Raw genomic sequence first — 17,039 nt, forward strand, 5'->3', positions numbered from 1 at the left:
AATTTTGAGAATTTTAGATATGCACACAAATGCATACACATTGATATACACATATGAATACATGTCTAACTTTTATAAAATAATACAGAAATTACATAATATATCTATACATTTGAGTATAAGGGGAATTTAGTGCACTGTATTAATATAATGCACCACATCCTGAAGCCACAAAAACTCCAATTTAGGTGGAGCAGGGAAGCTTAGATGAGGAAAGGTAGGTCCTTAAGTAAGATTTCAAGCAGAATGTATTGTTTGTGACCCACAGCAGCAACAAGCTAAAGATCAGGAAGTTATTTTAAACAGTGTTTTAAATAGCTTTGTGCTTAGTGCATTTAACAGATCAGTAATAGCCATTGTTGTATACCAGACTAGAAAAACAAAGTGGTAAATATTAAGACTTTGGTTTCATTCACAAACAGGCAAGTGGCAGAACTACAAAACCAGCAATGAAACAAACGAGTACCACTGAAGTCTCAAGGAATATAAAACTCAACTATTAAGTGAATCAAACTATTATGACAATTTTTGGCCGGGGGAAGAAATCAAAATAGATTTATTTTGGTTTCATTTTCAATCATTTCTTCCCAGGCTGATGGGTAAAATATCTAATGCTGCAAGCATTAGATATTTTTGATGAAACTATTACTTCTGTGATGGGAAACAAACTTCTTTTTCTGCATGCTTGAGCAGTGCTCAGACAGAACTGCAACCAAAAAAGAATATTGAATATCTGTTTTAGATTCAAGTGAAACTCCACGTATGGGGAGAACCCACACAGCATTCAAATCACTAAAACTGCAACATTTTCCTATACTTTCAATAAAAACTTCTGTAAAGGAGAGAGGATTCTGATTAAAACTGCACAATAGCTCACATTCTACCAACCACTGAACTGACTCAGTTTGAACTACAACTTGGATCTCTCCACCAAAGGAATGGTCTGTCACTCCTAAACCACTCACCCACCGAAAAATCTCCAGCACATGCCTATGAAGAACATTTTTTCCCCATACACTTTCCCTGCATCTCATATTGAGATTATGGTCACACAAACCAACTACCACAAGAGCTAAGGAAAAGCGTTGCAGGGAAAAAACCTAACAAAAAATACCCCACCTAGGTAACTGAGACACAAAGCAGTGCTCCTTGCTAAAGCTGTTATATAAGTATGAAGAATCCACATTACAGGAAGAAGTTACCAAGTCAGACTTGAAAGAATTGTCTTCTGAATGCCAAAAGAAACTCCCTTCACTTGGTCCTTGACATATTCTCTTAAAGACCTTTTATGAGTACTGTAGAAAATGGTAAACACATTTATTCATCCTATCAACACTTCCAACCACTAATTTTACTTCGTGAAATGATTCCGTTCCACAGACATAGATAAATAATTATGTTTACTTTTTAACTATCAGTCTTGATAGCTATGTTCTAAGAGACTAACCTAGATTTTAATCCCATATACTAATATAGGCGGAATTTATACAAATTTACAGCCTTATTTGCCCAACTTCTCCCAACTGAAAAGCTGAATTCAGTAGTAAAGAAGCAAACACATACATTTCTTCTTTTGTGTAAACTGTACTGAATACTCCACCCCAGGATAAAGTACTACTGAAGTCTTGTTAGCATGAGAGCTTTGAAAAATAACATTTATCCACAATGTAATAAGGAATCAGCAACACAGCCTTTCTTTAAAGTTCTATCTATGCAGTAGTTTTCAAAAGCTACCTTAACTGAAAACTGAATGTACACATACAGAATGCAGCTTGTATAAACAAACTGTGCCTTAAAATGAACTTCTTCAGTTGAACTGCTATATAAAAGCTGAAAAACAAAATTCCTTCTAGATATACTTCTATGAAAATATAATTAACAGTTTCATATACTGAAAAATATAATCAAATGCAACAATCCTGAGAGTGCCTTATAACTGTATGGTTTACTTAATAATTATCCAGAAATAAGTATTTCTAAAAAATTCAAATCCCTTTACCAATTCTAGTAGTCAAGAGGGGAAACACAGCAGTACTTACTATTTTTATCCTATTTCAAGATTCCATCTTCAAGACCTTACTTATTAACTTACTTATCAAAACTTTCATTGGCAATGACAGGAAATTTCTCAGGAATTTGGAGTTACCTGAATACAGCATTAAACTGAACAGACTCCCAGCTTCATTCTAGTAAGGGCTTCCAAGCATTAGAAAGATGCATTGCTAAGCAACATCGACGTTTAAGAAACACAACTACATGCAGATTTAAGGGTCTTCTGAAAGAATACCATAGTTCTACCCTCACATGCACTTGTTTTCCTTTTACATAGGATAAAAAAAATCTTTAAAAAGAAATCCATACCTAGGGTTTCCTCTCAGTGCAGCGTGGTGAAGAGCATTAAACCCATTGTTGTTGGTGATAGTAACATCTGCTCCAGCTTCTAACAGTACAGCAAGGATATCATCACGCTTTTTACTTATTGCATCATGAAGTGGAGTGTCTCCTTCAGAATCCTAAAACCAAAAACAGTTTACGTCAATTTTTGCATGCATCCACATTAAAAAGATGCTAAAATATCACTAGGAGAAATGACTACACAAACACAAAACAGCTCTTCCTGACCTGGGAGTGCTGTTATACTGCAGAGTTCAGAGCAAGCTGCTTCTCATATTGCTCCAGTTCTGCAAATGCTTCAGTGGGAAACCCTACCCGGGGCTCCGCAATTGTACACTCACACTACTGCCAGAACTATGCTCTGCATCCCATAGATGTCTTACTGAAGACACTGGGGTAGATAGTGACTTCTCCATGCCTCTTATCCAGATGGAGTTGATGGCCAAATTACAATTTATGAGTAACAGGACGGCAACAAAAACTAACACTGACAGAGAGAAGACTAGCCAGGCAGAAGGAGGCATGGAATTTTGAGTAATAAATGCTAAGTTTAAGCCAACAATTAACCATGTAAAAGACAATACTAAAGTGACAGTGTGAAATAAAAGCACAGGCAAATCAAAATAAAATGCAATCCAAGGACTAAACGTAGGCATATCTGTTGTTTCAACTGAAGCAGATCATTTTCCATGAAGCAAAAGCCAATGTCATAAAGTAATACTAAACTTTTAACTTGTTATGGCTAATACAAAATTATATTACACAAGATACATGATAATACTTAACTGCATAATTGAACAGGCAAAGAATTTATATTTTTAACTTGATGTTTTATGTTTCAAATATCCCAAATAAGGAAAAAATACTTTTTACTCCTAGAAAAGGACTTTGTACATATTCAAGGACTCAAATGGCTGGACTGAAGAGGAATGCCCTAGACTTACAGCGAGAAAACACATCCATTTAAGCTTATTTGCAGCTACATAGGCAAAAATCACTAGATTTATGTTCCAGTAAAATTCTTGCACCATATAAGTCAGGAAGTCTTTTGTCACCAACACTGACTCAACTGCTAGCTGACTAACACAGAAACTGAACATTTTAGCAGTACACTAGTATGAAAACAGATTTCTAGAGTGAGAATCAAAACCTGCCAAACAAAAAGTGCCACAATATGGATACACTTGAATAAGTGTGAAGCAATTAGCCAGAACTAAATCATGTAGCTTTTATATGGTTTAATTGATCTTATTTCCTGAATTTCCTGTTTACAAACTAACGTATGTTTCTGTTTACACAGTGAAGTTGCTGCAGTAGTAGAGTGCTGGCCAGTTAAATTCCAGTCATGCCTCAGTCTTACTCCCCTGTGCTCTCATTGACCAAATCAATCACCTACTCACATTTGCACATCACAGTTCCTCAGCACACACGCTGAATCTGTAAGTTCATTCTTTTCAACAGCAATTGTATTTTTCCAGATGGAGCGTCATAGTACCATTCTACTGACTTTTTCAACTGAAACAGAATTCTGTAATCTAAACTCAGGCAAATCCACTTTGGCTACCCATACGTTCCTATGTGACTTACAGTCACCCTTTACTGGTCTCAGCACATCAGATTCCTTATTATATCTACTGTTCAACAAATACTAAACAGGGTCTGGATGGACATAACAGCTCAACCTCAGCAAGATCAAGACAGAACCTTAAGAGTCAGGTAGAAGGAGATAAATGAACAATCAGTATGCTCACTAATTTCAAAAAAGTTTTTGCTCATCTTCTTTTACGTGGATATACAGCTTCCAAAAAATCTGATTACTGACATGGCAAAACACGGAGGCAAGGTGTTATTACTGCATATCTTGATTTGCCCAGGCCACTACAGCTTTGTCTTTCTGATGCAAATCTCTTCAAATTTACCCACTCTCATTTGTTTAACTAATGCAGTGCATGCAGCTGCATTCAGCAGTGTGGACGGATACCTCCTTATCTGACAGCACATTTCCACTCTACCTTCTAAACAGGACTTATGTTGCTGCTTCCATCACCTTCATTACAGATGAAATTACAGTACTTGAGATCCTATGCACGAGGGCTTTCCAGATAAAAAGCTGAATACTTGAAAGTGAATCTGACTAAATAGTTCTATCAATGATAGGTCAATTTTGGGAAAAAAATTAAAGGTTTCTTTTAGCAAAACATTCCACAGTATCATCAGCCTGCTAAACTGTAGCTTGCAGAAGGAGCAAACAGTTGTGGGTTCAATATACGAGTAATTAATCTGGAGGGAAGGTTAACAATTAGAAATAACTAGTCTGTGAAAATACCAATTAATATCAACTGTCTAGAGTAAACCAGGTGTCAATCTAGCTGTCAAGAAACAAACAGATTTAAATAGCATTTTTGTTACAGCTGATCACAAGTTGGGGTAAAAGTTGAGACAGACAACTTTACGGTGTCTGTTTCTTTCAATCCCATTTTCCATAAATTTTTATCACCTCCATGCAGCAAATCATACAGTTCAGTAGCTGAAAAGCGAACCTACTTTAAAATTTACTTTACCTGGAGACTGGGATGGCAGCCAAAGTCCAGTAAAGTCTTGACAACCTGCAGGTGACCTTTGTTGACCGCAATATGGAGTGGAGTCTGCCTGCGCTTGTTGCGAGCGTTCAAATCTGCGCTGCCTCGGTGCAAAACCTCGATCACAGCACCCTCGTCACCGAACGCTGCATGATGGACAGCCCTGTCTCCATCCTTGTCCTAAAAGAGGAACATTCATTTGACCCAGTGTATTTCACATTTTATTTGCATTTAAATAAGATTAATTTCAACTAACAACTGTACATATTTGATATAAGAAGAAAAATTAAACTACCATAATACCATTAAAATACCTAATTAAATAATTGCTCAAACAGCAGCAACAGAGGATGAAGAATCAGTTCATATATAAACACGCATCTTCTACAACATAAGATACTCTACAGCATGTACAACTATTGCCCTGAATCTTTGTGTGATGTGTTCCTCAAACTCAAATGGATTTATTTGGGTTTCTACTACAAAACAACCACTGTCAAGAAAAAACTCAAAATAAAACAACCAAAAAACCCACAAAAAAAATCTAATGCCCAAACAGTATTACACTTAATATCCCAGGGTAGTTCTTCCTGTAACCTGGGAAGCCTTACAGATTCCAAATCATAATGCAAGACATGAGTATTTCTTTGTTCATACAATTAGGTTAGTATTTATAAGGATTTATTATGTGTCTTAGTTTTCATTTAAGAAACATTTTCCAAAGGAGATTTGTGATTGATGATGACATTAAGTAGAAGTTCTGATTCTGTGATGATGATTCACAGCATTAAAACTCTGATTCAGTTTGTTTCAGTTTCACCCAAATTGAGAATTAAAGTATGAAAGTAAAATTTGTCAGTTTAGGCTATTTTAACATTCATAAAAGTTGACTGTACAGCATGAATCATTTTTAAATATCAATCAAGCGATTTCAGCATTAATGTCAGTATACAAAAGATAAACATAAAATGGAAGTTATACATGATGAAATAACTTCCATAACCTAGTTTCTGAGTATTTGTGCATAGTTTCATATAACCATCCATTTGTAGGATTCAATTTTGAAAAAAAAGAAACACTGAAAATTATAAAATAAAACCCATGACTTATCAAGGGCTCACTGGCTCTCCTGAGTTAGCTTAGTTTCTCATCAATTTGCTTCTTCAGCAACATCTTTCAAAAGTATTTTTTATTATATAAAACACATTTCTAATATATTTTACACTGATGCAAAAATTAATAGCTCTTAGCATAAACTGTATTTGCACAACGAGACTAGTTACAGCGTTTAAAATGGTGGAAGAAGACTTATGCCCTAAGTTTCAAATGTACCTTTTTGAAAATATGGATATGGTTTTCAAATGGTCAGGGCACTAAATAGTTTCAACAGCTTTTGAAAAGATACTTTTATTCCTTCCAAATCAACTCATTCTACCAAGTTGCCTTCTCAGATCTCAGGATTCCTTCTCAGGCTCATCTAACATGAACAAACAGTCAAAAGAAGCCAAAGTCTGCCCATTTGGAAGGGGAAAGGATCAGAAAGGGGAACTTCTCTATATTTTTCATTTGGGTATAAGGATCATTATAAGGCAAACCTTACCAACAGTATGCCAGTAATCCTAAACTGCTACAAGACTTGTATTTACAGAGCACTTGGTTTCACAGATGCACGGTAATTTGTCTTTTCATATTTGCAGTGTGCAAAGTACACCAACATATTTATGAATGAACCCCATACAATTATTGAATGTTTTAGTTTTAACATATTTAAATCTTGAGACACAGCCCCCTGATGTTATTACATCTTAATGTATAGAATTCCTACTTTAATGAGCAGAGGTCCAAGATCAACAAAACAAATAATCTCAGGAGCTAAATCCTACCCAATAGCAATAATTCATCTAGAAAAAGCTAGCATCTAGTAAGTCATCTGTCCTAAGAATTATATTTAGATATAAATCTCGATAGTAAAAGCACTACATTTCTATACATGCCAACAGTACAATATTGTCAGTACTGTCAATATCATAACTTACAACCAGTAATTTCTGCAGCCTAGAAAGTTACATATTTTTACTATGTAGTATCTATATCAGGCTTTTTGAGCTATGTCAATAACAAACTGTTTTCTGACTGAACAGAGGCCACTTGTACTCTACATTAAGACATCAGAGAAAAACACAGGAGACAACGAGGGCATCCCCAGAAAATGTCATCATGAACGTATACAACGACTGTAAATTTAAATGTAAAAATATCCAACTTAGCTATAAAGCAAGGAAAGTAAGGATTTTTATCTTCTGCTTCCATACCACAGACCACAATGGTGAAGTAAATGGACTAAATTTTTGCTCTCTGCTTAATGGGATAGCTCTGCTGGATCTTTGCATTTTATAAACAATTGTGTTTATAAACATTATAACTATATAAAAATATTTATAAACAGCTTACATTTTTTAAAGCCTAAAAACTATAACTACTAATCTAATAATATTATCAGAATTATTAATATTATAATAACCAAGGCAATTATATAATTAAGTGGGAATACCACCTTCACTTAAGCAACAGTTACATGAAAAAGGCTTTAAAAGGCAAATAAAATCCCTGACAAGTGTTTTTCTGCTGGTGTGATGGTGCTTCTGAAGCCCAAGCAAACATGAACTTCACAATTCTAGTGCTAGCAGATTACCAGGTGTATTGTCTTCCAACTGTTTAAGTAGTGCTTCTACCTACCTCTTTAATGCTTCTAACCCTTTCTTCAGTCCACTACTTGATTAACATGGCAGCTCTGAACACCACAGTACAGATGAAAAGCAGTTTAGTCTAATTTTAACAGTATATGCTTTGTACTGCAGTGAAAGCACTACTTCTAAAATGAAGTTACTTCACAGAAATCAGACCACAGCAAGTATGTATTGCATCAATCTAAGCCATCTTTAGAATTCAGCAGGAAATCTTTATAAATTAATGGTGTATCTGTAAATATAAAAATAATGTTGGTTCCAAGAATTACATTGCTTCATTAACGTTTTAATATTCTATAACTTCTGTATATCAAATACAATATAATGCTAGATGCCCAAGCATGTGAAGTCATTTTTCTGTTATGCCAACAACTGGGTGCACAATTAGTTTCTCACCATTCCACAAGGCTTCAATTTTTATTCTTAATAAATCAAATTTGATAGATTCTTTTTGTGAATCACAAAATGAGAAATGGTTGCAATATCAGTGCATTCTGTGTAAATAACTGAGTAAAGATCAACTCAAAATGCAAGTATCACAGTATGCTGATAGAGAATTCTCACAAAAAATTATGCTAAAAAGCCTAAACAAGAGAAACCCTTCCATTTTCAGTGAGGTTAAGAAAAAATGCACTGAAAATCTGGAAGCAGAGCTGGCAGTTCCTACCCAAAGATACTGCTATTACTTTCTGCTTAAATCTGCTTTAGTTAAGAATTGAAAGATTTCTCCTAACTGAACACTGTATAAGAAGCATGGCAAGCATGTGGAGTCAGAGATGCAGCATCTGACAACATCTTTTTCCCTCAATGCCACAGGCAGAGGTCCTATTGCGTTCTATTGTTGAAATGAAACAAAGGAAAGAAAGAAGGGCCTTCAACACATACTGGTTTACATAGCTCTATTATGTCAGTATTGTATTTCATTTAATAAGAAGTGTTAAAAAATTAGATATTGACCTTTTATAATACTGTTAGTAGGAGTCTAATTTGGGCACACAATCACAATAATAAAAGCAGTTTTTAATTCTCTGACATTTAAAAAGAAGGCAAGTCGAGTAGAATTGTCATGCATGTAACTAAGTTTAAGGATACATGAAGCATATCTTGAAATTTTTAGGTTACCTCTGCTTCTACATCCACGTTCTGTTTCAGAAGCAACTTCAAAATGTCGACATGGCCATTCTGGCTTGCAGCTTGCATAGCTGTGTGTCCAGCACATTGCCCATTCACCTGGAACACCAACACGTGGAGGTGAGTTGCAAGACACACACACGTATGTACCTGTGAGGCTGTTTAGCAGGAGAAAACTTAAAGCAACAGCACACATATCACAGAATCAAATTAACAATTCTTAGCTGCCTTCCTGGCACAGATAGAGAAGATTTAGGAGATCACTTATTTCATTTCTATAGTATTAGCTAGATTGAAGGAGAGAAGAAGAAATGGATTTATAACAAACATTAAGACATTAACGATACTTGGATTAAAAGTGTCCATCTTTGGGTGACTCCCGTAAAGGCAAGATTTTTGACAAGTCTCAGATTTATACCTGTCCTCTGCTCTACAGTACATGTAACTTCCTTGCCTAATTTATGGCAAAAACAAGAGAGAGTCTGAACAAAACCCCACATTTTGTAAAATCTTAAACTCCAAATCAGTGCTCAAAACTGAAGTTCAGACTCTTAACTGTGAGCATTACTACTGCTGTAGTGAGAAAAACTGTGACTTTAAAACATGTTCCTGAAATGAAGTTCTATGATTATTAAGCATTTTCTTTCAGACTTTTCAGTATTAGGTGATTAGACAAGTTGGTAAAAGGAATCTGAACGAGAACAGATTAGATGATTTACCTCATGAGTTAATAAAACTAAACAAAAACTCACAACAACAACAACCATCCTGAAAAATCTACCCTCCTTCCTTCTATCCCCCTTGAAACACAAGAATTTGAAGACCTTTCAGTAATTCTGAACATTTGGGTCTCTGCACCGACTCTGGCAGCCAGAGGTTGAAAAGTATTTTAATTCATGGCAGACAAAAGAATACAAAATCTATCCAGCACAAAAGTATGTACAGCTCTATGTTCACACAGCCCACACACATTTCATAGGACAACAAATGGGAGAAAAGACACTGGAACTAACTGTACTACTTCTAAGAAGGCACACTACTGGCAAGGAGTATTCAGGACAGCTGCACTTCCTTTAGCACTACAGGTCCCCAAAAGACGTACTCCCAAAACAAAACACTCACATCTACATCTGGCCTCTTTAGCAAGTCTTCCACTTTAGCAACGTCTCCATTGGCAGCAGCTTTAACCAACTCTTCATTGAGATCTCCAGATTCTTGGGTTTCAAATAATTTTTTCAATAGCTGGGACAATCTCTCTGTAATTATTAAACAAACGATAACTAAGATTACAACTCTAATTACACAAGAACAGAAAAAAACCTGGCTACATTTGTGGTGTTTCTAAGGCCATGTACATATTAATACACAAACCACCATAAAATGGCAGCTGTAAAATATTACTGAGTTCAAAGTAAGAGCTGCATCCCTGTACCCTTTAGACAGTGCAGACTGCCACATCAGACACTTCAGAACAAAGACGATTGAACCACGAATAGCTTTTCTCCCACAAAAGTGCGGGGACAGCTTGCTATAACAGACTTTCTAAAACATCAGGTACAGCCTGTCTTCTGCGATTCGAAACACTGAGTTGTATTACTCTTCTAGATAGTTTTATGGCCACTGTGACTTAGTTCTTTATTGAGAAAACTCACTGCATCGATGACTCCTTAGGAAAAAAATCCAGAAAACTATGTAGGAAGGTTTATTGGCATTAAAGCAAATATTTGAAGAGGAAAAAACAACTAGCTATGACTTAAAAAAGGAAAAACTCTAGTTTCAATTGATCTGTGAAACTGCCAACAGAACATAAAACACATTGGACAGTCTTTCTGCCTTGTTATTATATGAATGACAGCATGTTCAACAAAACTGAAGCGTGATTACATAGACACCAAAAAATCCCACTGTAATTAGTCAGAGGATGTCTGACTAAATTTTAAGACAGAAATTTTGAAGAAATAAATATCCTGAGTAACAACCTGCAACAGATCCCTTGCTTATGCTTGCTATCTTAAACCACTTATTAAAGAAGGAGGCTGCTTGTTACTGCCAGTAACATTGTCTTCATGCCTTAGTCCCCATTTCAATCTAAGGTCCCTTCCAATCATTTTGAAGTCCTTAGACTGGACCTCCAAAGACACACCTGCACTGTGACCAAACAGAAGCACCTGACCAGTATAACAACATCTCCATATTGACTGCAAGCTTTTTCTCCTATCTTTCTCAAGTACAACTTCAATTACCTAAACTCCAAGTCTATCACTAACCTTGCATACAAACAATGTATTAGTACTTAATAACAACTTTTTAATTAATACAATTACTTGTCATATATATATTACTGGTTATTCTTCAAACTTACCACCAGATGCATTACTTATAGCAGATCCTGCTGATGCCACCTTTGAGACAGCTGCTGGATTATAGGTCCAAGATGTCCCACAAACCTCTACCTTTAAGTCACTGTCTGAATAGATCTGCTGAACCCGACCAACTTTACCTAAAGTCTGAATTAAAAAAAATATCAAATGCAAATAATATTAAAAGTAAAATATTTAGAAATCGGATTGTTTTATATAAATTTTATGAAGTCCATTGTTTAGCAGTACAGTCACTGCTACCTTTAGATAGGTTTCATTAGGCTAAGCAGACTGCTACACCTGAGCAAATATTACACTGTGTTTCATGAAATACACTTTAACTTGGAAGAAAATCCCTTTTAGACTCCCACAGCCTCCAGTTATATTACCAACCATAACCAGAAATACTGTACAAGCTTTACCATTCTATGAATGCAAACACACAGCTACTCACTGGAAGCATTGCCTCAGCCCACTCTCCATGGCCTCTCTGGAGAAGCTTGATTCGCTCCAGGTCGTAACATACTTGAACAAGGTCACCCACTTGGAATTGAGAGGTACCTCCTTCTGCACCTTGAGCAGCATCTCCACTTCGGACAACGTTGGCCTTGGTGAGAACAGCTGGATTAAATGTCCACCTAAACAATGAATCATTTCAAGTAGATTTTAAACATACAAAGTGAAATATATGTTTAAAAACTATCTGTTGGACAAGTTTCTGCTTGTATGCCTACAAACTTTCTGTGATTAGCTACTATGGATACTATATTTGTTGTTACACATTTTTTGTCCTTAAACTTGCCTGTGGTTCATTAATTCATTAATTGTGGCTCATTAATTAACTTCAAGGATAATCTTCAGAGATACACATTTGTAAGAAATTAAGAAATATCCTGCCTAAGGGGAAGCAAGCTGACACCAATGTAAAACTCCTGAAAGTAGCTATACAGTTGATTTATTTTTCTGAGAATAGGAAATAACTGGTTGAAAAGCAGGAGATCCAAGTTGTCTCACAAAGGACTGAACTGTCAGGAAACAACATGGGAAGAACACAGAATTTTGGCCCCTCCCCCAAGGTTAAAAGATGCAACATTAAGTTATAAAAGTACTCTTCAACTAAATGGATGTCCCAGATACACCTCAAATTTCAATAAAACTATCCTATTGGTACTATAAATTTTACTGATTTAGAGGCATTTAGCTATTTAATCAGGGAGGAAACCACAAGACACAGCAGCTCCTGTCACTGACTGCTGACATGACTACGAGAAGAAAAGCGACTTGCATCTCTTTAGCTGGGAAAACAGCTTTGCTGTTCATTACTTTGCAATATTAACAAACAATATCTTGAGGGAAATCCTGAATGAATAATGTACTGTTAATTCTTTCTGGACAAACTGAACAGGTCAAGCTCCATATACAACTGAAATGATATTCCGTTCACCGCTACTTTTTAAAGGTAAGCCAAATACTTGAGAGCAAGAGAACAGAAAACCACGTGGCCATATCAGATTCAAACCCAGCTGCACAGCTGGGTTTGAATCTTGTTAACATGGATGCAGCTAAGCAAAATTCAAACCTGAACTTCTTGCAAGGAGTGGTTTTGGCTTCCCTAATGCCACCTATTCTTGGTCTGTATTTACATAAACTAACATTCCTTTGAATAATAAAAAGTTAGATATGGATCACGCCAAGGTGACTCCAGTTTAGACAAGATCTCCCCAAAGTTTGTCACCTGTCTTCTTAACCTATTCTCCTGAAAACCCACAATGAATTGCTACTACCTTTCCTCTTGAAACCATGGGATAGATAATTTGTAATTAAAAAAGAAGTTACTGCTTAAAACACTACATTTTGCAAGTAAGATAGTCCAGAACATAATTTCTTATTTTGGACTCAAATTTTCACCAAGTCAGAGGGGCAGCACACTTTCTTTTCCCACTAAAGCATCCCCAAAGACAAGCCCTCATTACACATCTAGAAGGAAATCTTAACAGACACAAAAGGAGAAGAGAAAGCTTCTGGCACCAGGTAATCACAAGCACTGAAGGCAAGGGAAGTTTGTTAGAAGCAACAATGAAGGCTATCTAACAAACCTGTTGCCACTTGGATATTGTACTACAATGTCATGGTCCTCATCGATGCCACAAACTGTTCCGGTTGTTGTTAAAGTTTCAAACATGCCATCAGTCCATCCTCCATGGCCATGCTGCAAAGACTGCACAATTTCCAAGTCGAGGTCAATGTTTACAAGGTCACCTATTTGCAGTCCACCAGGGTTTCTGTTACCATTTTGCTCACCTGAAAGGGAGTAAAGAAAAAAAGTTTACATCACCATACTAACTTTCCAGGCAATTTAAAGAACAGATGTTAATTTCTAAGTCTCATAGAACTGTTAAGGCTGCAAAAGACCTTTGAGATTTTCAAATCCAACCACCAACCCAGCACCACCACCACCACACTCACCACTGAACCATGTTCCAAGTACCCTATCCACATCTTTTTCAACACTTCCAGAGATGGTGACTCCACACCAGTCTCCGTAACTGTAACAGCCAACAGGTAAAAAAGCTTCTGAAACTCTGCCAATGGAATTGCGCGTTTCTTGTTGAGTTTTCAAGGCAAATAGCAATGATGCTGGCAAATGCTAAATATTTGTGACAAGCTCCACTATGGGCTCTAACTGGGATCTTAAAAGGTATCATATGGTGTTAGACATCTATAAATACAAAAGCTCTGGTGTCAATGAAACAAAAGTGCTTGTTGGTCATACCTCAAGCATTTGCGCAAGGAGTTAGATTAAGACTTGTAAACAGAAAATTATCATCACTTTAGAAAAACCAGCATTATCTGCTAACGATTTTTAGGCATATAAGTAGAGTAGGAAATTCAAGAAGAAAAGCAAAACTTACTGTAGTATACAGTTATATGACCAAGTGTTTTGCCAAGGAAATGCACATTAATAATTAGTACATTTGTGCCCAATGATCTACAACCTTTATCCCAACTTGCCCATATTTCAAAAAACCAAAACACCTGTCAAGCCTTTTTATACTCTGTAGATGTCTACAGCACAACTAAGACACTAAGAAGAATGAGTCAGTGCAACATTTGATACAGAAAATCTGAACCAGGATGCCACAACATACACCAGAGTATTACTACAAAATAACAGGTTACAGCATATGTTCAAGTGACTCTTGTTTATGGCCATGTACACATGCTGCTTCACTGAACATCTCTGACTATTCAAGCCCCCTTTTTAAGAATGCACACCTATGTTTGGCTTTTTAGAAATACAGTGCACAGGACAAGCAACACAATTTATAACTTAATGAACACTTAAAAGCTCTCTTGCCATCCCCTCGGCACACTAATACCAAATACAATTTAGAAAAGTATGACGATTTATCATTAGTGCATAGAAATGTTACTATCTACATTTCACTAGTAAGGACAGTCCTTTTAAAAGACATTTAAAAAGAAAAGAGAAATCCAGAGTGAGTATAATTAATACAAATCAACATTAATTTACTTCACCTTCAACTTACCTAGCACAGGACAATGGTCTCTGTAGAAAGAGCCTCCTTTTGCATCTTGAACACATTTCAGGTCAGACTACAGAGAGAGATTGAGACAACTTTAGTCCTCAGTGACCAAGTCTCCAGGTCAGTGAAACTAGAACTGAAATATTCAATTAAGAAAGGCTGAAAACTATGTGTACAAAGAACATGTCCCATGATACACACAATCTCAAATACTTTCCAATCAGCCTTGACATTCCCAAGACTTTAATAACCTTTACTAATATAGGAGGCTATAAAGGATGAGACAGTTTTAGTTCAAAGACGGGAATTAAAATAACACAAAGCATCTTTGCATTGTTCTATGAAGTTATTTTTCCTTTTAAAAAAGAATTCCGTGAACACAAGCAAGGAAACATCATTTAATGCATGCCAGTGCTGCCCACTCTTCCCAACACTTTTTGACAGATCCGTGTTTAACTTGGAGAAAACCTGTCACTCAAATTCTATAAAATAAAACTTTTCAGCTAGAAGGCTATTACTTCAAAAAAACCAACAAAACACTACACTAAGGTAAATATGGTCTTTTTAAAGAGAGAAGTTCTAAAGCTCATCCTCCATAAAATTGTTTCATATTATGAGAAAGAGAAATTTCAAGTGTGATAACCAACTCCTATTCACAAAGCCAGAGGATTTTCTATAAGTCTCCTTTCCTTTATGTTTTTGCCCTGTGTAATGCTTAACTCCAAATAGCTACCATCTGCCATTGTTCCTTATGAAACAATTCTCACTAAACAAAGGGCATTTTTGTGTGCACAGTAAGTTGGGAAGGAGATTGGAAACTGCAAAATGTGTCAGAATATTCTATGGCACGGGGGAGGAAGTAGGGGACAGGTGGTGGTAATGATATAATTAACCATAACTAAACAAATACTTGACAATTCTTTTACCCATGCCTAAGATTTACTGACAGACTGTTCTCCTGCAAAAAGATTAAAATTAAAACTCTGAAGTCTTCCAAATCATCAAGGCTCTGATGAGCACAATACCACCCTTGGCAACTGTTAAGCAGCCAGAAACAATACAAAATTCAGTGTATGTCCTGATCTACAAAGAATGTAACGCCACTTTAGAAAAATGATGAAGACAGCCAGAGGAAAATAATGAGATTTAGCCGCCCTTCAAATCCCCTGAGAAACCAGAGAAAGAGCTTGCTCAGCGCAGCAGCAGCAGGCCTGTGACAGGATGCTGCCACCCGGTGGGCAGGTGCTGGATTTAGCTCGGCTGCAGACAAAGGGGCTGCGAGGACCACCCCAGATGGCAAACTCATTCATTCCCCGGGAACGAGGGAGACTGAATGTGCCCGGGAGCACTGCGTCTCACCCACTGAATACAAGCCCTCTGTGTCAGGCAACAACCAGCTGTCTGTGAAGGAGACAAGGAGGGGCGCACATGCAAGAGCTGCTGTCACATTCTTCAGAACACTAAGAATAGAGTGCAGGAGGGTCCAAAAATTTCTCCTCCCTGCCAGGCAAAATCAGGGTGAAAGATCACTTGTGTTACAGTAAGTGTTAATGCACTGAGCAGACTGATGGCTAAAAGCTAGCAGAACAAACAAAATGTTCATTAAAAGGCTAATTACTATTTTGCAGCTGACATTACTAGGAAGCCCATTACAGTCTCTTAAACTTTATAGAAACAAAACCAAACCCAGAAACCTGCACTTGTATTTTACCCTGCCTGTACTATGCCCTGCACACAGTTTATTTCTGGAGTATAATGATATGCTTGGTTGAAAAACTAAGTGGTAGTTTGGTGTCCAACCTCAGCTTCACAACTGTCTTCCTTTCACTTACATGATGTAGTCAATGTTATATTGCTAAAGAATAAAACAAGAGCCTGATCTAACTATTGCAGAAAAGCAAGGGAACATTCTTTTTATTTCTCTTTTCCCAGAAGCCTTAAACAGAAAAATGGAGGACCCAAACCACACAGAAAGATAAGACACTGACAGATATTAAGGCAGTACAAAACAAACATACACAGCATATGAGTTCCTTTGGCAACTTGGCAAACAGCACTACTAAGAAAAGTATTATCAACATGATAAAGGCTTGCAAATGCCTTAAAATATAACCAAACCCAAACAAGATTCTGGAGTTTTAAGAAAAAAACCTGTATTTAGCTGTATTTCAGTACCACAAAAGCTGGGTAAGCAACTACAGTTTTCCTTCTAGCATGCAGCTGTTACACTAATCAGAAAAGGAAAATAAGCTCTCTCCTGCTCAAGTAGTTTAAGCAAAA

The 17,039-nt window shown here is 36.6% G+C and overlaps 1 protein-coding gene across 3 annotated transcripts in view; it reads right to left on the bottom strand.

Moving 5' to 3' along the window:
• Nucleotides 1–17,039, bottom strand: part of MIB1 (MIB E3 ubiquitin protein ligase 1) — a 78,406-nt gene that overhangs the window by 41,808 nt on the left and 19,559 nt on the right. For all 3 annotated transcript variants that reach the window (XM_042029984.1, XM_042029974.1, XM_042029964.1), the window contains exons 5-12: nt 14,763–14,829; nt 13,308–13,512; nt 11,666–11,849; nt 11,214–11,358; nt 9,974–10,107; nt 8,843–8,950; nt 4,956–5,153; nt 2,362–2,513 (exon numbers count right to left, since the gene is read on the bottom strand). In XM_042029984.1, coding sequence (XP_041885918.1) covers nt 2,362–2,513; nt 4,956–5,153; nt 8,843–8,950; nt 9,974–10,107; nt 11,214–11,358; nt 11,666–11,849; nt 13,308–13,512; nt 14,763–14,829 — 1,193 coding nt within the window. The remainder of the gene's footprint in view (nt 1–2,361; nt 2,514–4,955; nt 5,154–8,842; nt 8,951–9,973; nt 10,108–11,213; nt 11,359–11,665; nt 11,850–13,307; nt 13,513–14,762; nt 14,830–17,039) is intronic.

This window comes from Corvus kubaryi, unplaced genomic scaffold, assembly GCF_017639235.1.
Source record: "Corvus kubaryi isolate FWS band 111438036 unplaced genomic scaffold, C.kubaryi_AGA036_p1.0 132, whole genome shotgun sequence".
In the NCBI taxonomy this organism is placed as follows: domain Eukaryota; kingdom Metazoa; phylum Chordata; class Aves; order Passeriformes; family Corvidae; genus Corvus; species Corvus kubaryi.